Source organism: Dendropsophus ebraccatus, chromosome 8, assembly GCF_027789765.1.
Source record: "Dendropsophus ebraccatus isolate aDenEbr1 chromosome 8, aDenEbr1.pat, whole genome shotgun sequence".
Taxonomy (NCBI): Eukaryota; Metazoa; Chordata; class Amphibia; order Anura; family Hylidae; genus Dendropsophus; species Dendropsophus ebraccatus.
In genome coordinates, this window is record NC_091461.1 from 34,033,986 (window position 1) to 34,060,710 (window position 26,725).

Consider the following 26,725-nt stretch of genomic DNA (forward strand, 5'->3'; position numbering starts at 1 on the left):
GAGAGGAAGGAGAAGCTGGAGGCCTGAAGCACAAAGCCTGAGTGAGTATGTGCTGATACCAGAGGGGGGAGGCTAGCTGGCAGGGAAGGTGTTAATCATGGGAGGGAGTGCTCTCTGCAGGGATGCAGACAGGGCTGTGGGTGAACTGGTAAACAGGGAGGGAGGGAGGGGGGATCAGGGGTGTAACTGCTCTGAGTGTGTATATATATCTCCATTCAGTGTATACAGCAGTGTATTATATACTTATCCTCCTCCTGAGTGTGTATATATATCTCCATTCAGTGTATACAGCAGTGTATTATATACTTATCCTCCTGAGTGTATATATCTCTCCATTCAGTGTATACAGCAGTGTATTATATACTTAAACAAGGATCAAGAAACAGAGTCTCGCACTCACCGGACTGAAGATGCAAGTGGTTTATTTCCGATACATCAGAGTAGGCTAGGCGGGGAGAGGGGAGATGGTGAAGCAGGTGTGTTCAGCAGGAGCAACAAAATGTTTCACGCCTACAGAGGCGCTTCGTCGGGCTAGGAACGTTCCTAGCCCGACGAAGCGCCTCTGTAGGCGTGAAACATTTTGTTGCTCCTGCTGAACACACCTGCTTCACCATCTCCCCTCTCCCCGCCTAGCCTACTCTGATGTATCGGAAATAAACCACTTGCATCTTCAGTCCGGTGAGTGCGAGACTCTGTTTCTTGATCCTTGTTCATTTATCCTGCCTTTTTTGTCTCTGCACCGCCGCTCCACGGTTTGGATACAGTCTGTGTGCTATATACTCCAGTCCCGGGTTTCCCACATTGGGTGTACCTTGTAGTTAGTGCCGGCCGGAACTCTCACCATACGTATTATATACTTATCTTCTTCCTGAGTGTGTATATATCACTCCATTGTTGTCTCCCTGTATACTGTATAATACAATATACAGGGAAACAACACGGCTTATATATAGAGAAGGGCCAAACAACATGTCTCATATATACAGAGGGGCAACAACATGACTATTATATATGATAACCATGTTGTTTCCCTGTATACAGTATACATACAGGGAAACAACATGGTTCTCATATATAATAGTCATGTTGTTGCCCCTCTGCAGGGGCGGACTGGGCCACCGGGGGACCGGGGAAACCCCCGGTGGGCCCCAAGCAGGAGTAGGCCCCGCCCCCAGTCAGGGAGCACGGTCCCCCCGCATCGGGGGCCCCCGTGCTCCTGGGGGGCCCACTCAGCCGCCGGCACCTTCCCTTCCTTGTGATCGCAAGCTTGCGATCACAAGGGTGCCGCCGCCGCCCCGACAGATGAGCAGCTGCTGGTCCCGGCAGCGTCATCACCACTGAGCTCTGTGCGCGGTGCGGCTGCTAGGACTTCCGGTTCACGTAGCGCATACCGGAAGTCCCAGCCGCTGCGGCGCGCACGGAGCTCAGTGTTGATGGCGCTGTCCAGGACCAGGAGCTGCTCGTCTGTCGGGGAACAGAGGAGAAGAGACCAACGACGGGGGAGCGTGTTGACAGGTGAGTTGAGTTTCGGTTTTGTTTTTTTTATCATAGGGGGGAGATGGACAACATGAGGGGAGGGGAGAGATGGACAACATGAGGGGGGTGGGGGAGAGATGGACAACATGAGGGGAGGGGAGAGAGATGGACAACATGAGGGGAGGGGAGAGATGGACAACATGAGGGGGGTGGGGGAGAGATGGACAACATGAGGGGAGGGGAGAGAGATGGACAACATGAGGTGGGTGAGGGAGAGATGGACAACATGAGGGGGGGAGATGGACAACATGAGGGGGGGAGATGGACAACATGAGGGAGAGATGGACAACATATGGGGGGGGGAGATGGACAACATGAGGGGGGAGATGGACAACATGAGGGGAGGGGAGAGATGGACAACATGAGGGGGGTGGGGGAGAGATGGACAACATGAGGGGGGTGGGGGAGAGATGGACAACATGAGGGGGGTGGGGGAGAGATGGACAACATGAGGGGAGGGGAGAGATGGACAACATGAGGGGGGTGGGGGAGAGATGGACAACATGGGGAGGAGAGATGGACAACATGGGGGGGGAGAGATGGACAACATGGGGAAGAGATGGACAACATGAGAGGGGGGGGGAGATGGACAACATGAGGGGGGGAGATGGACAACATGAGGGGGGAGATGGACAACATGAGGGGGGGGAGATGGACAACATGAGGGGGGGAGATGGACAACATGAGGGGGGGAGATGGACAACATGAGGGGGGGGAGATGGACAACATGGGGAAGAGATGGACAACATGAGAGGGGGGGGGAGATGGACAACATGAGGGGGGGAGATGGACAACATGAGGGGGGGAGATGGACAACATGAGGGGGGGGAGATGGACAACATGAGGGGGGGAGATGGACAACATGGGGGAGAGATGGACAACATGGGGGGGAGATGGACAACATGGGGGGGGCGGAGATGGACAACATGGGGAGAGATGGACAACATGGGGGGGGGAGATGGACAACATGAGGGGGGGGGGAGATGGACAACATGAGGGGGGGGGAGATGGACAACATGGGGGAGAGATGGACAACATGGGGGGGAGAGATGGACAACATGGGGGGGAGAGATGGACAACATGGGGGAGAGATGGACAACATGGGGGGGAGAGATGGACAACATGGGGGGGGAGATGGACAACATGGGGAGGGGAGAGATGGACAACATGAGGGGGGGGGGAGATGGACAACATGGGGGAGAGATGGACAACATGAGAGGGGGGGGAGATGGACAACATGGGGGGGGAGAGATGGACAACATGGGGGACCAGGGGGAGAAATGGACAACATGGGGGACTAGGGGGAGAGATGGACAACATGGGGGGGGGAGAGATGGACAACATGAGGGGGGGGAGATGGACAACATGGGGGAGAGATGGACAACATGAGGGGGGGGAGATGGACAACATGGGGGAGAGATGGACAACATGAGGGGGGGGGAGATGGACAACATGAGGGGGGAGATGGACAACATGGGGGGGGAGATGGACAACATGGGGGGGGAGATGGACAACATGGGGGGGGAGATGGACAACATGGGGGGGAGATGGACAACATGGGGGGGAGATGGACAACATGAAGGGGAGATGGACAACATGAAGGGGAGATGGACAACATGAAGGGGAGATGGACAACATGAAGGGGGGGAGATGGACAACATGAGGGGGGGGGAGATGGACAACATGGGGGAGAGATGGACAACATGAGGGGGGTGGAGGAGAGATGGACAACATGAGGTGGGTGAGGGAGAGATGGACAACATGGGGAGGAGAGATGGACAACATGAGGGGGGAGAGATGGACAACATGGGGGGGGGAGAGATGGACAACATGAGGGGGGGAGATGGACAACATGGGGGGGGGAGATGGACAACATGAGGGGGGATGGACAACATGAGGGGGGGGGATGGACAACATGGGGGGGAGATGGACAACATGGGGGGGAGATGGACAACATGAGGGGGGGAGATGGACAACATGGGGGGGAGATGGACAACATGAGGGGGGGAGATGGACAACATGGGGGGGGAGATGGACAACATGGGGGGGAGATGGACAACATGGGGGGGGCGGAGATGGACAACATGGGGAGGGGAGATGGACAACATGGGGGGGAGATGGACAACATGAGGGGGGGGATGGACAACATGGGGAGGAGATGGACAACATGGGGGGGAGATGGACAACATGAGGGGGCTATAGGGGGGAGATCGACAACATGAGGGGGCTATAGGGGGGATGGATAACATGAGGGGGCTATAGGGGGGATGGACAACATGAGGGGCTATAGGGGGGAGATGGACAACATGAGGGGGCTATAGGGGGGAGATGGACAACATGAGGGGGCTATAGGGGGGAGATGGACAACATGAGAGGGCTATAGGGGGGAGATGGACAACATGAGGGGGCTATAGGGGGGGATGGACAACATGAGGGGCTATAGGGGGGAGATGGACAACATGAGGGGGCTATAGGGGGGAGATGGACAACATGAGGGGGCTATAGGGGGGAGATGGACAACATGAGAGGGCTATAGGGGGGAGATGGACAACATGAGGGGTCTATAGGGGGGATGGACAACATGAGGGGGCTATAGGGGGGAAATGGACAACATGAGGGGGCTATATGGGGGGATGGACAACATGAGGGGGCTATAGGGGGGGTGGACAACATGAGGGGGCTATAGGGGGGGGATGGACAACATGAGGGGGCTATAGGGGGGATGGACAACATGAGAGGGCTATAGTGGGAATGGAAAACATGAGGGGGCTATGGGGGGGATGGACAACATGAGGGGGCTATGGGGGGGATGGACAACATGAGGGGGCTATGGGGAGATGGAAAACATGAGGGGGCTATGGGGGGTTGGACAACATGAGGGGGCTATTACTGAGGAATCGACAACATGAGGGGGCTATATGGGGTGAATGGACATGAGGATATCTATATTGAAGAAGGACAACTTGAGGGTGCTATATATATGGGGATGGACAGCATAAGGGGGGTACCTATATGGGGGATGGACAATATGGGGTGCCATTTATAAGGGGGACAACAGAGGGGGGACCATATACTGTAAGGAATATATATATATATATATATATATAGAGTGAGGGCGTACAGGGGCCAATACAGATGTGCAGTTTGTAGAGAGATGAGGATGGTGACATAGTGAGGAGCCTAATATGTCTGTCTGGCAGATTCTGTGGATTCGTGGCTCATAGAAGTTCTCATTATGGCCCAGGACGGATGGAGAAGATGAAAAGGGAAGAACTCCGATCAGAAAAGACGTCCCCTGTGAGTCACCTGATATATTTGCACTGTAATGTATATGGTGTATAGAACCTGTGTAGAGCTGTGTCTACCTCTATATGACTGGATGAGGTGATGGTGATCTGTGTACAGTGAATCTTATTCAGTAGCAGTGGTGGTGTTAGTCAGTATGTGGTGGTATTAGTCAGTAGCAGTGGTGGGGTTAGTCAGTATGTGGTGGTATTAGTCAGTATGTGGTGGTATTTGTCAGTATGTGGTGTTATTTGTTGCTTGTAATCCGGTACTGTGTTTTATTGGTCTTAGTATACTAGATTTGGTCAGTAACAATATAGGGATGGTATTGGTTGTGGTGTGGCGGTAATATTTTCCCCTTGTATACTGGTATTATTGGTATACAGGATTTGGTCAGTAACAGTATGGCGGTAATATGTATGGTGATAATATTTCCCTCTGATATACTGGTATTATTAGTAATATCACTCTCAGTATACAGGATCTGGTCAGTAACAGTATGGCGGTAATTGTGGCGGTAATATGTATGGTGATAATATTTCCCGCCTATATAATGGTATTATTGGTAAAATCAGTCTCAGTATACAGGATCTGGTCAGTAATAGTATGGCGGTAATATGTGTGGGGATATTTGCTCTTTATATACTGGTGTTATTGGTAGCTGTATGACTTTTGTATCTAAGTATACAGTGTTATCATACAAAGGAAATTGTCTTATAGCCCAATTACACCGGCCAATTATCAGTAACAAGCGCTCCTAGGAAGCCCCATGTAAAAGTGTCAGAGATCAGCTGACAAGCAAATGCCCCATAGTCGGCTGATTTGATCTTTTGTGCGGCTGTAAAAATCATTGCTGTCGGCTGCACATCTCTGTGTATTCCTGCCCTGCTGATTAGCAATCGTTTGCAGCCCCATACTGCCCCAAATCACGCCGTGTTACTGGACCCTTATTAATGTTACCATAGATAAGTATGGTGGCTGAAGGGTGGGCCCTAAGAATGATTTCCCCTGGTGGGCCCAAGGCACTCCAGTCCGACACTGCCCCTCTGTATATATAAGACATGTTGTTTGGCCCTTCTCTATATATAAGCCGTGTTGTTTCCCTGTATACTGTATAATACAGTATACACAGACTCCCTGTATTATACAGTATACAGGGAGACAACATGGCCTATATGCAGAGGGACAGCAACATGTCTCATATATAGAGAGGGGCACCAATATATATTAATTAGGCTATTACCCACCACCTGTATACCCCACATATACCTGTACCCCACATATATATATATATATATATGGTTGTACACATATATCACTATTATAGGCTATATAACCACCTACCTACTGCTCCACCTTTATACCTGTATCTATATGGTAGATAAATAGGTGGTAAGGTATATTGCCTATAATAGTGATATACTGTATGTGTGCAACATACAGTATATGACAATCACTAATATAGGCAATATACCTTACCAGATAAGAGGGTTTTGATGGCAGCGGACGCTGGGGGGGGGGGGGAGGGGTCAATTCGCACCTCTGCCCAGGGGCCCATAATGCTGTTAAGACGGCCCTGGTCCCATGCATCTACTACTCTTTCAGTAATATTTTTCCCAAGCTGCTTCTGATCTTTCCCAAACTAATCTCAGATTGCGTCCCCTTGAATTAAAGGACAACTCTTAAATGCAAGCTTTTTTCCAGTGGTTGACACACATTACAAAGTTAAATAACTTTGTAATGTGCTTCAATCACCAGATCTTTTGCCGGTGCCATGTTGTGTCGATGCCATAACTAGTAGGGGGAGGCTGACCTGACGTTCTCCAGCTGAAGAACTAGGAAGTGGAGAAGACATGAAGATGCAACCAGAGCTTCAGAAGCCCGAGAATGGTGGGAAATTCAAACAGAGATGAAGTCAGGAGGGAAAAAGCTTATGATAACTGTGTTTGTTAATGTTTGTTTTGTTTGTAAGTAGCGCCGGAGTTTAAGTTTTCTTTTATTAATTTTTTAATGCAGCTTATCGCATTTTCTTTTTTTTTTTTTTTTGAGTTATCATGGCAAAATGACCACTAGATGGCTCTTTTACATAACCTGTAAATTATGACATCTTCCATATTTCATCAGTATACTAACCGTCTTCAAGCTTTATATGTAATATACGGTATGTACACTTTTATATTTTGTATATATATATTTTTTTAATAGTTATAGATACCCATTGTGCATTTTTTTTCTTTTTTAATATACTATTTCACATTGTGGGAAAGAGAATTAAGGCGTCCAGTTTGTTTCACCTTGTGAACTCCCTAAGAATGCTCCATTTAGTTATTTGACTAAACTTACATAAATTTTATAAACCATTTTCCAGAGGAGACCATTAAATCCCTCAAGGATGATGTCATAAACAGATCATGAGAAGTGGACGTAGAAGTCTCCAGAACATCTGCTTTTAATTCTGTTGTTTTATATGTGACTTGTGACATTAATCCAAAACCATCTTCTCGTGATAATCTGCTAAACTCCCAGGGATAGCAGCATGCCGTTTAGAGCCCAAAATTCCTGTCCCCCAGATAGAGGGTAAAACTTTTCACTGTTTATTATTTTCAGTGTACGTTCCTTTATGTGCTTTATATGGATACAACTTTTCTGAGGCTTGGAGTACATCATAAAATAGAAAAAATAGGCTGCAAACATGTAAATAGAACTCCATAATATACCATAGGCTCGATGAGTGGCCGTTGGACTATTTGTTACCTAATGCCTTCACCATCTTCGCCCTGTTTCATCATTTGTTTGTAGTTTTTGCTTTCTTTTTTCTTAGTTTTAGGCTGGGTTCACACTACGTAAAAAAACACGGCCGTAATTCATAACACTGTCCGTAATTGCGCAAAACAACCAATAATTGCACAATTACGGCCGTTGTTATGAAATATGGCCGTGTTTTTTTACGTAGTGTGAACATAGCCTTAGAAAGTATAATGGTAAAATATACTAAATGACAAACTTCTGTAGTTTTATCTTTCCCATTGTCTCAGACACTAAGCAAAAATTCTATGTAAAAGTGCTTTCCATGATGAAACCTATTTTCAAAAAAATGCATAAACATACTGTATATTGGTAGTTGAAGTTATTTTTCTACCTCTTAGTGGCCGTGGTTTTTTTTTGTATTTGTTTTGTTTCTGTAAACTGTCTGCTCTTTTCTTTATTGCCTTACTTCCTGTCTAATGTACATCTTGTAGTGGACTTCCTGTTCCTGCTCTACAATCTAGCAAGGGACACAGCCAACTCTATCTCCCTCCATATGGGAGGCTCCTGTAGGTGTGGCGGGTGTATTTATAGTCAAGAAAGTATAGAAGGAGGAGGACAGCTGTCTGAATTCACAGCAGAAACAGAAACCCATTAAAAGATGTGCACAAGAAGGAAGTGGGGCTGAGGGTAGTTCATAATTACTATGTCAGTATGTTTGGGGTTGTTATTTTGCTGGAGAATAAAAAAAATTGGATCACACACTTGTATGATAGGAGGTATCTTAATTAGGAGCGCTCTTGAAACACCTGCCTAAAACTTTTGCACAATACTGAATGTAGAGTCCCAGTGCTTAGTTAGTAGTGACTGTGCATGTGTGGTCTACATATAAATGACATGGTTATACAGCAACCGTTACATCTACAGTTGGGACAGTTATCATATTTTAGCCTCTGTACATGACCACAAAGGATCTGGAACAAAGCCATCACTATGCGATTGAAGTGGAGACTTTCAGCTTTAAGTCAAGGGGATTAACAAAAATATTGCATTAGCCATTTAGGAATTACAGCCGTTTCTTATATAGTCCATCCATTTTCACAGGCTCAAAACTATAAAAAAAAAAGTTATGTTAATTAGTTAATAGTTTGTCCAGTAAGGCTGGGTTCACACTATGATTTTGCAATCCATTTTTTTTTCATCCGTTTTTTTTTTTTGCAAAAAAATGATTAAAAAAACGGATGCCTTTGTGTGCATCAATTTTGATCCGTTTTTTCCATTAACTTCTATTATAAAAAAACGAATTAAAACAGATCCCTTTTTTTTTTACAATGGAAGTCAATGGAAAAACGGATCAAAAGGGATGCACACAAATACATCCATTTTTTTCATGCGTTTTTCATCAGTTTTTTGAAGAAAAAAAATAGACGGGAAAAAAAAACGGATTGCAAAAACGTAGTGTGAACCCAGCCTTACTGGACAAACTATTAACTAATTAACATAACTTTTTTCTATAATACAACAAAAGTACAATAAATAATATTTTCTCTTTTCGTCTGAAGCAGGGACATGTGTTGATAACCAGCTGCTTGAAACCAATTTCCGCCAAGGCAACCTCAGAAAAAAAGTGGAAAGATATGCATATTTACTACCCTAAATGGCTGCAAAACCTGGCTTACATGACTTGTTATACTTTTACTATGTGTTTTAGCCCCCTTTTTGCACCTTGACCCTCAAACACTATAAAAGGCCAGCCATACCCACAGGACTCACCTATTGTCTAATATGGTCTAATATTTCCCTGACTGATGATGTTGGGGTACAGAAGGATCTGTTCTGTCCAATTCTTTTGTTTTTGGGAGGAGGGTCCGGCATAACTTCCCCTTTCATTATGAATAGGACAGATAGCTGTCAGCTGAACAATTCTGTACATATGGCTATCTTTATCGGAGAAGAGGTGTGGCTAATCAGGGTTTGGCCCTAAATCTTTCATTTATTTTAAAAATGCTGATTCAACGCTAAGAATTACCTCAGGACTATTATCTTTTTAAAGGGTTTGTCCAGACAGACAGCCTTTTCAATGTTTCTAACATGTATCAAACATAATAAGGAGGTATTCGTACCCAGCCTTCTCCCCTGACGCTGATGGTATCCCAAGCACCCGGCCCCCACCTCCATCCTTTTCTTTACTAGTAATGCTAGACAGAAAATGCCTGCTCATCAGCTGATGGGAATTGATCAGATTGATCAACAACCGACTGCAGCGGACCTTGATCAGTCAATTGTCCAATTACTTTTGAGCTTGAGAAAATGGAAGTACGGAATGGCTGTAATTCCTACAACCCAATAAATAAAAGCTCAAAGTCTCCTCTTTAATCACATATTGATGGATCTGTTTCCAATCCATTGTGCTGTTATACAGAGGCCAGATTATGACCTGACTGTACTGTATATCCAGCATAGAAAAATATACTCTTTCTAGTCTCAGTTTCCAGTTATGAAGAATGTTTGCACTAGATGACCCTGATCAGACTAGTCTGATAAACCCGAAAAATAAACCAGGATGTCTTCAGTCTTTTGTTTGTATTTATTTTGTGTCTCTGTGTTTAGCTCTAGGAGGAGACCACACACACACTAGTCAATAGAACTTACATAACTCCATGCATGTATCCATGGGCTCTGCAGAGGAAACATCTAGCAATAACATAGATTTATTGCCCAGGAACCAGTAGCTCTTATTCAGGTCACATTTCAAGCATTAAATAATTCTTCTTAAAAATACAGGAAGCCATTAGCAACAATTATAATCCATAACCACATGCCAGTTTTCCCTTCTGGCGCATTATTGTCTTAATTATGAGGCAGTATAAACTCAATATGAGGTCACATTAAAGTAAGGCACGCTGCTCCACAAATCATTGCTTTACTTATTGCATCTCTAGTTCCCGATTCCATATCATCACCATTATATCCTGCTAAATACAGAACAACAACTTACAGTCCAATGTTTTCTGTATACACTGCTGAAAGAAGAATATATATTTTATATAGAGAGAGCAGAGATGATTAGAGGAGAACTCCAGGGAATTCTAAAAACCTATGGAGGACAGGGGGTGGGCGAAACATAATAATCTATACTTACTCACCCCCATGCCGGCCTCCTGCAGCTCCCGCTCTTGGCAAGTCACCTCTTAGCTGAGAAATGCCCACTTAGACAGTGACTGGGGCGTGACACTACTACAGTCAATGATTGGCTGGGTTGGGTACTTCCAGCCAGGACGTGGTGATGCAGAAAGCTGGAAGAAACTGGAGGCCAGCGGTGGTCAATGAGCTGGTGATGATGTGCTGCGGGGGCATCGGGACTGGTAAGTATCGATAATTTATTATGCTCTCCCCACCCCCTGCTGACCCTGGATTTTTTTTATTTGGCCAGAGTTACCTTTTAAAGAAGCTCTCTCATGCTCAAAACCTTTACAGGGCACATTACCATCTCAGCTGCCCTGCACCGTGGATTCCAAAATTAACCATTTGCTAACTCTGGACCACCAGTGATTCCCTTAAACCCCCCCCCCCCAAAAAAAAAACAAGGATCCTTTCATTTAAAGGGATATTCCAGCAGAAAAAAAAGAAATTCTTTCAAATCAACTGGTGGCCGAGATCTGTGATTTATTTCTATTATAAAAATCTCAAGTCTTCCAGTAATGCTGTATGTCCTGCAGGAAGTGGTGTATTTGTTCCATTCTGAAGAGCAGGAGAGGTTTTCTATAGGGATTTGGTACTGTTCTCCGCATTTCCTGTGGCAGCAGAGATCACTGTGTCGGACTAGAATAAACCACTTCCTGCAGGACATACAGCAGCTGAAAAGTACTGGAAGACTGGAGATTTTTTAATAGACGTAATATACTTTCTGACACCAGTCAATTTGAATTTTTATTTTTTTTGCTAGAACACCTCTTTAACTAACCAAAAATACTTTTACGACCCCCCATACTCTCCTGTACCGCCAAGTATACTTTCAATAACCCCTTTATCACCCCGGGACCATTAGGGGCACTGACTTCAACCTATGTATTGTCCTATACCTCCAGGAATTCTGACATTAACCTCTTCGCTGCCCTTGAAAACAGGAATATTGGTATTTACCTATATATTACCCTTGTTGACCACGCACTAGGGATACAGACATTAACACCCTTTATGACTTAACCACCAGAGATGTGGACAATAACCATTACTGCACTAGACCTGGACGCTGTTTAAAACTATATGACTGAATGCTATGTGGTCCTGTATATCTGGCTTTATTACAGCTAGTCATTAGGATGCTATACATCACTATATGGTTGAGGCAGTCAGTGTTACCTGACTTGGCGAGAGAAGAACCCAGAATGTAGTCTACATCAAATATCAGAATACTTTAGTAGTGAAGGTGAGACACAGTGATAACGTTATAATATACAACTGCTACCTATGCTTCTCATATATTTTATATGATATATATACCAGGTCATTGTACAAGTCAGATAAGTCAGTGCAGTCTATGCAGCTCTATTACTAAACTGTCAGGAGCACTAAGGGTTGTTCATTGCCATAAACAGTTTAGCGGAGCTTTATATAATATAGTCTGACACAATGTAATACAATACAATGCATAGTGACACAATTACAATACAATGCATTGCGATACAATGGGTTCTGGTAATTTTTCATCTACATCACGTTATTGAATGTTAATGGTGTGAAAGAATATTATATAGACCTGTAAATGCTTATATGTTATGGCACTGTAGGCTCATAAGGTGCTGCTCATGGACCTCTGGCTTACCACAAGTCAGCTGGGCTTTTCCTATGGAAGCCAATGCTCGGCCTTGGACCTTTAGTGGATGCATGCACACTGCTTCTTCACTGATACGAACCGAGGTTTCTTCTGCCCAGGTTAAAAGCCACCTTATATTGCAGTCACAGATCAGCGATTCTGTGTTTAAAAATCTGCACAAAACATAAGGATATAACTGTTTCAGATGGCAATTTCTTTTAGTCAATGATATTCATACAAAAATCTAAAAATTTTTTACACACCACGTGTCTAAACAGTGTATATGTGGCGCTTCAGATTGTTAAGGCACATGTGCAGTGTATAGACAAGTGATGAATAGGAGAAATCCTGCCCAGAGGCGTTCCTAATGATAAGGAGGGCGGGGATGAAGAAAGGAGAGACATCATAGGCCTGTGGCACAGACACTTTAGGCCATGCCGCATTGACTCGGCTGCTGTAGATGCTGCATATACTTACATGACCTTCAGTGATGAGAGCTCTTTAAACACATTAGATTCAAGGGTAGAGAAAATATTTCCAGATAAATTTCTAAAATAAAAGCAAAGAGAGTGGTCCGTTACCTCAGAAGCAATGTTGGTCCATATTACAGCATATACTTCCATTCATCCGAATGCTGTGCAGCGTGTGAATGCTGTCAGGAGACTGAAGCGAAGGGTCAGTCAAAACAGGTCCCAGTCTTCCAGATCTCCTTGATTTGATCTAATCTGAGAAGCTCTATATAAGGCTTCAGCTGCCTATGGGAGTTGCCTGTGATTTGGTTTTGTAGCCTCACTAGCCTTTATTCACCTGCTGATACCTGTTGTTCTACTGACCACTGCCTGTACCTTGGACTTCCCTTTGCCTCTGTGATTTGGTTTTTGATGTGCTTCTCCTGGACTCTCTGACCTCGGCTTGATATCTGACTTTGTATCTGTTGTTTTGTGATTGTGTTCCTGATGTGTTGGTTTGACCAGGCTAGTCTCACTTTGTTAGTTTTGTCTTTTTCCCTGTCTCTCACATTATCTTAGGAAGGGACTGTCACCCAGTTAGGGGCCACTGTTTAGGGTGGTCATCAAGTAGGTGGGGGGGAGGGTTAAGTTACAGGGCTGCACTCACCCTTTACTCCACCGGACATGACAGTCTGACTATGTTGAGTACACAGCTGGCAATTTCCTAACAATAATAATTTAGGACAGGTCTCTGTCTTGGTTACTTGGGGAAAAGCAGACAAAATCCTGAATCTTTGAACCTCCTGGGCCACAATTAAGGGCTTGTAGGTTGGAAACTAGAGATGAGTGAGCACTAAAATACTCGAATGCTCATTACTCGAGTTGAGTATTTTTCAATACTCAAGTGCTCGATTCAAGTACTGAGCCCCATGGAAATTAATAGGAGAGTTGAGTATTTAACCAGGTGCCCCTCGTTTAGAAGAGTGGAGGGTATCTGGTTAATCTGAAAGTGACAATCTGAGGCTTAAATTATCCCCTGGGGGCTAGATTGGAGATGGGGGTGGGATTATGCTTACCATCGTAAGTATCAGGGATCATGTCTATTGCATTATAGAAAATATTCTATAATACGTTAATATGCTGTAAAAAAAAAAAGCTGGAGGCTATAATGCAATAGAAGCTATCTCCTTCCCATCTATTGCATTATAGCCGCCAGTTTCTTTACTATACATTTACTTAACACAGCATATTTTTGTTCTAATTTTGCTATTTTTTCTTTACATAAGCAAAACTGAAATGAAAATATGCTGTTTAAGTGTAAAGCATGGTAAGTATAATCTCATGTCTCCTCCCCCATCAGAGCACAATCTGGCCCCAAAGGAGTTAAATTAACCAAACTGTCACTTTCAGATTAACCAGGTACCCTCTGCTCTTTTGAACAGAGGCACCTGGTTAAATACTCAGGGATAGTGGCACCCTAAAGCTTTTTTTAAAAAAAAAGCTTCACAGCATCCTTTCAAAAAGCTTTTTTTTTTTTTTTACTGAGCATCCGAGCAGCACGCAGTACTCACTTGAGTATCAAGTACTTTCGAGTAGCCTGATACTTAAGTGAATACTATACTCGAACAAGCCTGCCTGTGTAACCTGTGTTAACTTGGTCCCAATGACTCAATTAACTCCATGTTCTAATTGACTTAACATACAGTACCTTCCTAACACAATTGTTACATCAGGGATCATGTTAACCATGTCCACATCGGTATAGTTGTATTGTGGTGTTGCAAAATGAATACTATACGCTTGCAGCCGTGGGTAGTCACTTACAACAGGAATGGTTTAGCTGCCACAGTGCACCCAATGTAAGTTATATGTAGCAGGAAGGACAGACTGTGGCAGTGGGTAGCCTTTATAAGACCCTTAGTGGCACAATACAAGGGGCCGTAGACAACAATTAATCTCCAGAAACTCTGATAGTATATTTAAGACCCTGAACATGACAAGTTATGGCAGCATCCTTCATATAGGTGCACAATCGGTATACAAAACAATAGCACACCGAGACAATATAATATACGTATAAACATTGTATTTACTTAAAGCAAAGCAATACCAAGTGGAACAATAAAGGAGTAAATAGTCTGTAACATGCTTTTGCTGAATGGGCGAAAATAAAGGTATCCCCCTTTAAGAGGGAGGGGAAGTATAAGTAAGTATATCTAGGTGCTATATGTAATTTATATCACTAGCCTGTAAACACAATGTCACATTGAGATTACAGCCAGTGAATGTTGCCTGCTAGTATTATGCCATTACACTTACCATAATCATCTCACACATAATGGTTAAACAGGAAGCTATAAAAAGTATAATAAAGTCTGATATAACTAACATTTCCTCAATCCTACTGACATACTGTGCGGCTCCAGGGCAGTGACACGGAGGGTGCATGTTACTACCCAGAAAAGATGGAGCTACAGACTTCTCCTTGGCCTCAAAATGCCACAATCTGGATATAAACAAACAATGAGAAGTGGAGAAGGCTCCTTCTGTTACCTCGGGAATGTTGTGCTCAAAAGCTAATTAATCCTTTGATATTTAATGGATTCTATTCTATTCATTTGTACCCAATAGTTTTTTTTAATACTATACTATAACGTATTTACTGTAAGGGATTTTCTGATTATATACATTTATGACACTAAGACATGAATGGATAAGACACAGACGTCCTGGTACAGAGATGTGTCCGATGCCCATAGAGAATGACGGCTCCATTCATTCTCTACGGGCATCAGACTCATCTGTGATGCGTGCGCGCCGGGCTCCCAACGGTGATATCTCAGGAGCAGGAGTGGCTCCAGAAGTGGGACTTCATGTACCAAGGTATGTATAAGGGTCTCTAGCGGGGGGTCGGCCAGGCTCTGCCCCAGCACGGGGGGTGACAGGTTCCCTTTAAGATACTGTACAATGAAAATTATTTCTAAAATTAACATTGTAAAAATGGAAAATATTTTGGATAATGAAAATGTATCACCTAGATGTGTTTTTCCTGATTTGAGCCAGATACCGAAATTTTTTATTTTCTTTTTTTATTTAGTTATTTTATTTTTTATTTAGTTATGTGCTTTACTGCAAACCTCATCGACAAAGAGGACAATAGACAGGGCTTGTCCCATTGACATTGACATGCCTTTATAAGCATTTCCTGTAATAAGTGTATATTGGTGATTTGTATAACTTTTGGGGGACAATACAATACTCAAATAAAAATTCCCACCGGACTTCTCCTTTAATGATGCGCCCCTCAGTGTACACCAGACACTAATTCTTGCCTTCTCCCTGGCATACACCAGTCATAACCCCCGCTCATCTGAAGGGTGGAGGTGGGGGCATGCATCTCTTAGTAAATTTAGCCAAGGAAAAGAGGGAAGGGCGTAGATAATTGTGCAGTAAACCATACACGTACAGTTTGTGAAGATTGCCGAGTCCATTGAACATTTCTGGTGAGAGACATCCAATCCGGTTATTGGACAGATCACTGTAAGGAAGGGAAAAAAATAACATTAGAATAAGCCTACAGTCTCACTTTTGTCTATGGGCTGTGTGTGGTGGTGCAATTCAGGTCAGTTCACATGAGGGCAGGATTATAATTATCACATTTAGTATTCATTGAATCTGTTCTGACCACTTTAAGGAGGATCTAATACCTCTTCTGACATGCAGGTTCTAGCAAACACTTCTCATAGAGCTTTGCATTGTGCAATTCCTCTATTATCCTGTCTGGGTGTTTTTTGGCAATGGGGTGTGTCCTGACACTGACAAATCACTCTTCGTTGTCCCAGTTTAAAGACACACCCTAGAGGTGGAACCATCCTATAAATCATTTATGCCATATCCTAAGTACAGGGTTAGTGAAATTAAATCAAAAATCTTTTTCTTTCAAATCAACTGGTTTCAAAAAATTATATAGATTTGTAATTTACTTCTATTAAGAAAAACTCATGTCTTCCCATACTTACTTCCCACACAGTGCTCTCTGCTGACATCTCAGTCCAAGATAGGAACAGTCCAGAGCAGGAAAGGTTTTCTATGGGGATTTGCTACTGCTCTGGACAGTTCCTGTCTTGAACAGAGGTGTCAGCAGAGAGCAATGTGTGGGAAGTAAGTATGGAAATACTTGAAATTTTTAAATAAGTAAATTACAAAATCTATCTAATTTTTTCAAACCAGTTGATTTGAAAGAAAAAGATTTTCGCTGGAGCACCCCTTTAAACATCCCCAACTCAAAGAAGAGGAAATTCAGGCAATTAATCCTTTCAGATCATTCGCTTGTCATTTATTAAATAAAAAAATTAGTAAAAAAATCGTCAAGGTGGCACTGTACAAGTAACAGAATTTTATTTGCATAAATTAAAGGGATATTTTACCCAAAATCTTTTTTACTGCATTTAATTGTAATCAGCAAGCTTTAAATATTTGCATTATGTTTTCATCACTGTCTGAGTGCCGTCCCTGAGCTTTTATGTGCAACTCATCCCCTGAGGATGCTAAAAAGCTGCTGGATGGAATCAACTCTGTCTCGGGGACGTAGATCATGTGTCCTCCATCTCTGCAGTGGGTCAGGTTAGCGCTCACAACCCTCAAGAGACATAGGACAGGTGATCCAGTGCAATTGGCCAGATTAGGGAATCCCACTCTGACAGAGTGGGAAAGCATTTGTAACATGATTCGCATAGCTACAGCGCTACTAAAATTTGTTATGCAACCAATGGCGGGTGCATCATCTGACATGCTTATTATCATACTTTCATCTCATCTGAAGCAGCAGAATGTCCTCCAGAGTTGAGGAAGTTTAATGTAGCCAACTCAGCATTTATGATAGGAGTGCCCCTTTAACGCCCAATATACAAGACACATTCTAAAAGACAGAGTGTGATTAAGGATTTTATTAATATTTAAGCTTTGTTTTGCCTGCTATAAACTGTAGTTAAGTGCGCCATCGAATCTCATAAAGTATCGACAGTGTAAAAACGTCATCTTAAAAGCTTTTACATCAAGGGATTTTGAAGGTTTGCATTGGTTAGCTATTATGGTGAATAATAACGCACATTAGTTATAGTGGACTGTGTACATTAAAACATGTCAATCAAATTTACTATAAACGGAAAGTTCCAATTTATTGTTTTTAATGGAGTCACTCCGGGTAACAGTGAGGGGGATCAAAAAATATAGCATGGTAATCTGTAGAATTTTAATTTCCCAATGCTTCCCATGTAATAGGGTACTATTATATGGCACGATGGGGGCCCAATATTAACTGCTAAATCGGCGCTCGTTTACTGGGCCTATTACACGGCCCGATAATCGTGATGCATGAACATCTTACCGATGACTTTGTAGCCCTTGCTTAAACTGAATACATTACCTATCCATGGTCCAGGGCTCCTCCTGCGCTCTGCTTCTCCCCACGTCCCACGCCGCATTTGGCCAATTATCAGCCGCTATGGCCAATAATCACTTGGTGTAATAGCTACCCGGATTATCTAAAGAACGCCAGGGGAGCCCTTCCCACAGCTCCCCAAATACCCCTCCCGCTCTTACCTGCTCGCTGTCGGCACATGTAATAGCACCGAGAGCTAGCGGGGAACAAGGAGCAAGCAAACGCAGATCGGACAGGTCGGCACTCACTTGCTCCTCCAGATTGGTTCGTGTAATAGGGCCTTAACTTCATATATGCTATGGGGGTGTCTCCCATTCAGGGTTGTTAACTATCAATAAATTCTATAAATAAAGGGATATTTTCAAACAAACAAAAAAATCTGAAATTAAAGTAGATTATACAGGTACACGATAATGCTCAAAGCTCAAAGTTGAATATCTGAACTATAGACAAATATCACTAATGATCTCTATAGTTCCCTATGGTTTTACATTGTATCTGTAAAATAATCAATAGCTGTGCAGACTTTTTGAATAAATTCATTAGGAGTGCCCACCACCCATGTCAAACAGAATGGAGAATAGGTGAGCAACAATGGGTGAGGCGCATAGGAACAAGCTTACATCTGATCTTAGGAATGCTTGTTGACAGGTACACTTTTTAAAGTTTTTCCTTAGGCTAGGTTCACACTGCGTTTTCAGCATCCGTTTAACGCATCCGTTTTTTTGCAAAAAACGCATGAAAAACGGATTGCAAAAAACGGATTCATTTGTGTGCATCCGTTTTTCCATTGACTTCCATTAGAAAAAAAACGGATCCGTTTTTTTTGGCGGACCAAAACGGACCAAAAAACGTTGCTGACCCTATTTTTCTGGACGTTAAAAAAAACGGATCTGTTAAACGGATGCTGAAAACGCAGTGTGAACCTAGCCTTACCGTGCCCGCGATGCTCCGCATAACTGACCTTGAGGCCCTCATCGGTAGGAATTTTCCCTCAGTTGTGATGACGTCACAACTCGGGGGAGAAATGCCTGTCCTGCCCCAGTCTCTGATTGGTTGAGCAGGCTGTCAATCCGCCACATTGTGACATCGGCTGAGAAGACGATCCCCAAGGTCGGCGGAGGTCCCAAAGCGGCAATCCGGTCCTGAACCGGCATAGGTACAGGTGAGTAGTGTTGTTTATGTTCCCCCACACCCCCACCCCTGCTTCTTCCCAAAATTACAGCAGCCCCAGACTTCTCCTTTATTAGATATATGCTGTGTTTTTGTATTTTCACAATCAACAAATTACTTTCTTATAAGTAGTATACAGTACATACTCTAGCGTCAGCACCTCCTTCTATTGTTAATGGGGTCTTTAAGTGTTCAGTACAAATTCAGGTCGTAACATTTTAGTAGGTTTTAAAGGGGTTGTCTAGCGAAAATCTTTTCCTTTCAAATCAACTGATGTCAGAAAGTTATATAAATTTGTAATTTACTTCTATTAAAAAAATCTCAAGTCTTCCCATATTTATTAGCTGCTGTAGGTCCTGCAGGAAATGTTGTTTTATTTTCAGTCGGACACAGCGCTCTCTGCTGACATCTCTGGCCGAGACAGGAACTTTGTCTTGGTTTTCTATGAATCCCCATAGAAAACCTCTCCTGCTCTGGACAGTTCCTGTCTCGGCCAGAGATGTCAGCAGAGAGCAGTGTGTCAGACTCAAATTAAGGACATACAACAGCTGATAAGTATGGGAAGACTTGATATTTTTTAATAGAAGTAAATTACAAACCTGTATAACTTTCTGATATCAGTTGATTTGAAAGAAAAATATTTTTGCTGGACAACCCCTTTAATGACTACTTATTTAGAAATGGTATAAATCAACCTAATATGAGATGACAGTATAATATCTATCCCAGCTGCCGGTCGCAGAGGCACACTTGCTTACTACAGTGTACTGCTCTACAATACCTAGATTTCGGCAATTTCGCCTACAGTATTTCAGGAGCAGGAACAAACTGTGCTCTCCGAACAATTAAACATGAATGACTGTTCAGTCTACTGTTTAATGGCTTGAAAACATATAAACAGCCTGAACACATGTAAGCTGCAAATTTACAATAATCTCCACCGATATACAGTCATGCTTGTTGAATCTCAGATTGCTCTCTTGATGAAATGATAGATGTGGAGCCAAAAGTACTCAGCTCCAGTAAATCCTATTAAACTCTCTCCATCAAGTTTTCATTTGGGTAAGGGCTTGTTCTTATTATAGAAACCCTTGAGATGTACAGTGAATTGTAGATTTAACCATGTTCTAGGTGGGGTCACTCTAAGGGCTGATGTTAAAGGCGTACTCCGACGAAAATAAAATTTCTTCCAAATCTGCTGGCGTCAGAAAGTTATATAGATTTGATATTTACTTCTATTTCAAGAACATCCAGTCTTCCAGTACTTGTCAGCTGCTGTATGTCCTGCAGGAAGTGGTGTATTCTTTCCAGTCTGACAAAGTGCTCTCTGCTGCCACCTCTGTCTATGTTGGGAAGTGTCCAAAGCAGGAGAGGTTTTCTATATGCATTTGCTACTGTTCCTGCCATGGACAGAGGTGGCAACAAAGAGCGCTGTTTTAGACTGGAAAGAACACAACAATTGCAACACCTGCAGGATGTACGCCAATTGATAAGTACTGGAAGACTGGAGCTTTTTAAATAGAAATAAATTACAAATCTATATAACTTTCTGAAACCAGTTGATTTGAAAGAAAAAGAGAACCCTTTCAACAATATAACGTTGGTGGTACAGTAATCACCACTTTTGACGGAATTAGCTGATGATGATTTAGGCCATGTTCACATGGCATAAGACACCGTCCATTCTGTGACCCGGCCGTGTCACAGAACGGCCGGCATCAATTAGGATCATCCTGGCTGGTACTGCAGTACCGGCCTGATGATCTTCATTTATGTTGAATTGGGATGCGGGGGAAACCTATCCCAATTCACTGGTGCACACAATGGAGCGTGTGGCCGGAACCGCACTCTCCATTGTGTAAATTGCGGCTGCAGAAAACTGACATGTCAGTTTTTCGTGCGGCCGGATGGAATCCCAGCTGAAGCGTATACTATTTTTATACACTCCAGCCGGGATTTCAGTCATTCAAATACAACGTATGTTTTGTATAAGTCTCGGTCTTTGTTGCAAATTGCAGCAACAGCCATGATTTATGCAAAATATATGTTGTGTGAACATAGTCTAATGTCTAATGGCCATGCAAGCCTGGACTACCCCTTTAAGTAATTTAACACACAGTTAAAAAAAAAATATATATATATATATATATATATATATTAATAATAATAATAAATGCTATTGTATTTTTTTTTTTAAATAAAAAAGGTCCGTATTTTCCAAAAGCAGGTGGTAAATAATGAGCAGGTTCATAATTTGGACGGTCAGAATCAATTACAGCCATTACTCTTTATCGTGTGTGCACTAAGCCGATTTCCCATTGACTTAAATGAAGTCTTATCCATTTTTCAAAATGCCTTGTATGTTTTTATTGTTCAAAATGAAAGCAAAATCTAGCACATTGCTGCTCTGAATCACTATGGGTATAAATAGGCAGCGCTGCATTTAATAAGGGATCCATTTTTTCACCTTCACATTTAAAGGGAAAGTGTTTGTCTTTTTTTATCAGGAGTAATTTGTCGAGTGTGTAAAGTTGTGCCGTCACTAATGATGAGCGAACATGCTCGTCCGAGCTTGGTACTCGTTCGAGTATTAAGGTACTCGAAGGTGCTCGATGCTCGGACGAGCATCTCTCAATACTCGAGAAGATGGCACCATCCTTTTCATGCAAGTTTGGGAGCAATTTCTCAGCCAATAAACATGCAGGAGACGCTTTGGTACATCGTGTGATGACGTGGGACCCATACATGTCAATAGCAGCGATTGTTTGGCCAGATCAGATGACCCTGCCATATAAGAAACTGGGTCGGTGGTGCTCGCCTCACATGCAGGCTGGAAGAGATTAGGGACAGAGCTGCTGCTTGTTAGGGAGAGCGTTAGGGAGGGAATTAGCGTTCCAGTAGGCAGGAATACTAGCGAAAGAACCCAACAGTAGTGATGAGCGAATAGTGAAATATTCGAATATTCGTTCAAATATTCGATCCCATTAAAGTCTATGGGAACAAGAATTCGATTACTGAAAAACATCTCATCGACCACTTGGAGGTAAAAACCGGAAGCTGGGGGATTTGAACGCTTATCGAATATTTATCGGAAAATCAGCGAACTATTTGATAATATTCGATAGATCGAATACCTTACTATTCGATCGAATATCTATTCGATCAAACAGTATTCGCTCATCACTACCCAACAGCTCTTGTAAAGGCTTAATGTTTTTTTTTTTTTGTATTACTCCAGACTGCTGGCTGGGACTTGCAGTGCAGGTACCACAATTTCAGCAGCACACTGTGGTGATCGGCTGCTGGCAGAAAGGGGACAGCAGGTGTTGCATACAGACCACAAAGAAGTCCTTAGTACTATTATATTTTTGGGGGTCTGGTGCTGCTGCTGTTGTACATTGTATTGCTGTGATTTGTAGTACACCTGCATAGAACCTCACTGCTCATTGTCCTGTGTAGGAGGTGGCATACACCATAAAGCATCACTTACATACAGACTCTATACGACTACCTCTATATGAGGAGGGGAGCAGTCAGCTTGTCAGGCACTGGCAGGGGAACACTCTCCAAGGCCTTTGACCTTCAAAGTGACCTTCAGGCCTTTGAACTTGGTCGCATGTGCCTTGCCCATCTTGATCTGGGTCAGCACTATTGTCTTGAGGTTGACCACCAGGCTGTTGCCCAGAATTTGGCATAATGGTGCGATTAGGCAGCCTCAGAGGCATCCATGCATACTCCCCCTGCTGTTTCCTGTCCATTTCCAGGGTGTTTACATCTTTTTCTCAGGTTAACAGGTTTTCACGCAACCTTCCCTGGGCCGAGCTTGGTCCCCTGCAAAAATGCTCGAGTTTCCTATTGACTTCAATGGGGTTCGTTACTCGAAACGAGCTCCCGAGTATCGGGAAATATTCGTCTCGAGTAACAAGCACCCGAGCATCGGGAAATATTCGTCTCGAGAAACGAGCACACGAGCATTTTAGTACTCGCTCATCACTAGTCGTCACCTAAAGTGACCCTAGTGTATCAGTTTTGGAAAGACTGTCCCTTTAAATGGTAAGGATGCTGTGTTCTCTGCACCAGTGTAACCAATTGTTCTGTACAATATATTGCTGAATTAATTTGTATTGGCTCCTATGATGGACAGCGAGGATATTATTCCTATGATTCATACTGGTTGGGATTGAAGTAGAGGCCAGAGCGATGATATAGCCGTCCTAAATAACACTAATGTGTCATCCTACTCCAGACTCATTATTATTGCTGCAGTCATTTACACATTAAGTCAATTGCTATATTATACAGTATATTGATGCGCCCAGTGTCAGCTATCAGTATAATGTGGAGACAGTCCAAGGCTGCAAACAATGGCAAGGAAGGGCTGACAGGTCACAGATCACTTTCCTGGTATCTCCGTCCCAAAGTTTACATGGGGCAATGTACTCAATTAAAATGTTAGATGTTCTTCCAAAGAATCCCTATCCTATAAATGATTCCTCTACATATGGTGCATGGATATTAGATAGATAGATAGATAGATAGATAGATAGATAGATAGATAGATAGATAGATAGAAGGTGCCAGCAGATCTAGTCCTCCTGATCTATCCAGCAGATAATCCACAGCAATCAAAGTTAGAACATGAAAAAAATGAATTTATTCCATCAAAAAATCTTCAACACAGAATACCAGGCAGCCACATTTCAGCGAATAGACTTTGCCTTCTTCATGCTTCATTCGTTTCGTAGCCAGCACCCCAGTTATTTAGATAACAGTTTCACAATGCATCAATCAGCACAAAGAGAATCCTCTGGACTCCAAGGTAAATTCACTAATACATTTTATTTCATATCCTTAAAAAACTCTAAAGTTTAACTTTTAACCCTTTGAGGACCAGGCCCAAAATGACACAGTGGACCGCGCAAATTTTGATCATTGCGCTTTTGTTTTTCCCTCCTCCCCTTCTAAGAGCTCCAGCACTTTCAGTTTTCTATCTACAAGGCCATGTAATGGCTTATTTGTTACAGGAATTGTTGTACTTTGTAATAACGTCTTTCATTTTACAATAACATGTATGACGTAATGCACTATACGGTAAAAGCGACATTATACAATTATTCTATAGGTCAGCCCGAACAGAACCATATGCAGGTTACACAGATTCTCTAATGCTATATATTTTTTTTTTTATGAAATCCTTTTTTTTTGGCAATTAGTTAATAATATAATGGGCCTATTGTGACGCTTAAAACGGTTTTATTTTTTCACCTACGGGGCTGTATGGGGCATGATTTTTTCCGCCATGATCTCTGGTTTTTATTAATACCATATTTGTGAAGATCGGACGTTTTGATCACTTTTTATGAATTTTTTTTATATATATATAATGTAACATAAAATGGGTAATCCGCGCACTTTTTTCCCTCTTTTTGTCTACGCCATTCTCCGTTCGCAATGACGCTTGTTATATTTTAATAGATCGGACAATTACGCACGCTACGGTATATTATATGCTTATTTATTTATTTTTATATGTTTTATTTATATAATGGGAAAGGGGGGTGATTTCAACTTTTATTGGGGGAGGGGCTTTGGGGTAGTGTGTTGGTGTTTTTAACTTTTTTTTTTTTTAAACATTTGAAGTCCCTTTGGGGAACTTTTACATACAATAGTGTGATTGTACACACTGATCACTGCTATGCCATAGGCATAGCATTGATCAGTGTTATCGGCGATCTACTCATTGAGCCTGCCTGTGCAGGCTCAGTGTAGCAGATCGCTGATTGGACCGCACGGAGGCAGGTGAGAGACCTCCGGCAGTCCGTTTTAACGATCGGGACCCCCGCAGTCACACTGCGGGGGTCCCGATCAGTAAGTGACAGGGGACTCCCCCTGTCACTTACACTTAAACGCCACGGCCGCGGCGTTTAAGGGGTTAATGACACGCGGCAGCGCGATCGCTGCAGCGTGTCATTACCGGTGAGGTGAGCCGGCCCCCACTACCGGTGAGGTGAGCCGGCCCCCACCTGCTATGAAGCGCGCTACGCTCCGGAGCACGCTTCATAGCCGGAGAAACACCCAGAACGTATAGTTACGTCCAGGGTCGTCTGGTGACAGACTTCCATGACGTAACTATACGCCCTGGGTCGTCTAGGGGTTAAGGATGTGACATAACATTTATGAATGTTTTAACCAAAGCTGAAGAGATTTATGGTGATTGGATAATTGATGCATTGTGAGACTAAAAAATAGATTGTTATCCAAATAATTGAGGTCCTGGCTACCACCTGAGTTACGGTTTTCTCTTCTATCAAGTTTGAACTAATGTCGTGCACCTAAGGACATTTATATTTCATACAAGAGTCGGTCATTGGGACTTGGGAAGCCTACCTACTGGTTGGATAATCAGAATAAGTTTCCATCTTACAAGTTAGGATTGTGGTAATGTTTCCATGACCTAAACTATTCTTTTGCTATATAGGCATAACATATTTGTGTCTCACTTTTCCTATTGTTGACCTGTATGGTTGTTGACCATTTGTTGTTATACAAAATTGTTTTTATGAGTCGAGGTAGTTAAGATTGCAATAAGCCTCCTTCTCTTCTCTAAGGATATGTTCACAGCGTTTTTTTCAGCTCCGTTCAAAATTACAACCGTTATGTTGACTCTAAAATAACGGACGCTATTTAGCAGCCTGGCCTCCCCTTAGTGCAATGACGGGTGTTTGCACATTATTCTAGTTTGATTACTAATTGCCCTTTGGATGCGGCTTAATTGAAAAGTCCATTGAATTTAATAGTAAAAACGGAGAAAGAACGGCGACAAAAGAAAAACTGTGTGTGAACTACAAATAAAAAACGTCCGCTGTTTGCAAAAGACGTCCGAAAATAATGATCATGTTCATTTTTTTTGATGCCCGCGGCAAAAACATCCGTTATTCAATACACTGTGTGCACTGGACATCTATCTTTCCAATGACTTTAATGCATTGCCATTGCAGTCAGTTAAATGGCAGCAAAAACTGACTTTTTTTTTTAATATGAAAATCGTCCGCCTTTTCAATATTTTTGACGTTGTGTGAACATAGCCTAAAAGCGATACAAGGTACCACGGTTGCTGTAATAGTATTGCAACATTATTCAGCTCCATGACTTATGATATAGTATTAGTTGATTTTCCAGGAGGGATGGGAAATCTTTGATGGAGACGTGATCCCTGCAGCACATCCACAAATGTCCTAAAAGTCCAATAAGACTGGATACCCAGTGCCGGGAGCTGATCTG

The 26,725-nt window shown here is 42.9% G+C and overlaps 1 protein-coding gene across 3 annotated transcripts in view; it reads right to left on the bottom strand.

The window, feature by feature from the left end:
• Window positions 1–16,363, bottom strand: part of ADGRA1 (adhesion G protein-coupled receptor A1) — a 396,447-nt gene extending 380,084 nt beyond the window's left edge. For all 3 annotated transcript variants that reach the window (XM_069980134.1, XM_069980135.1, XM_069980133.1), the window contains exons 1-3: window positions 16,298–16,363; window positions 12,860–12,931; window positions 12,392–12,555 (exon numbers count right to left, since the gene is read on the bottom strand). In XM_069980134.1, the coding sequence (XP_069836235.1) occupies window positions 12,392–12,555; window positions 12,860–12,931; window positions 16,298–16,329 (268 nt within the window). In that variant the 5' untranslated portion in view covers window positions 16,330–16,363. The remainder of the gene's footprint in view (window positions 1–12,391; window positions 12,556–12,859; window positions 12,932–16,297) is intronic.
• Between the last annotated feature and the right edge of the window lie 10,362 nt (window positions 16,364–26,725).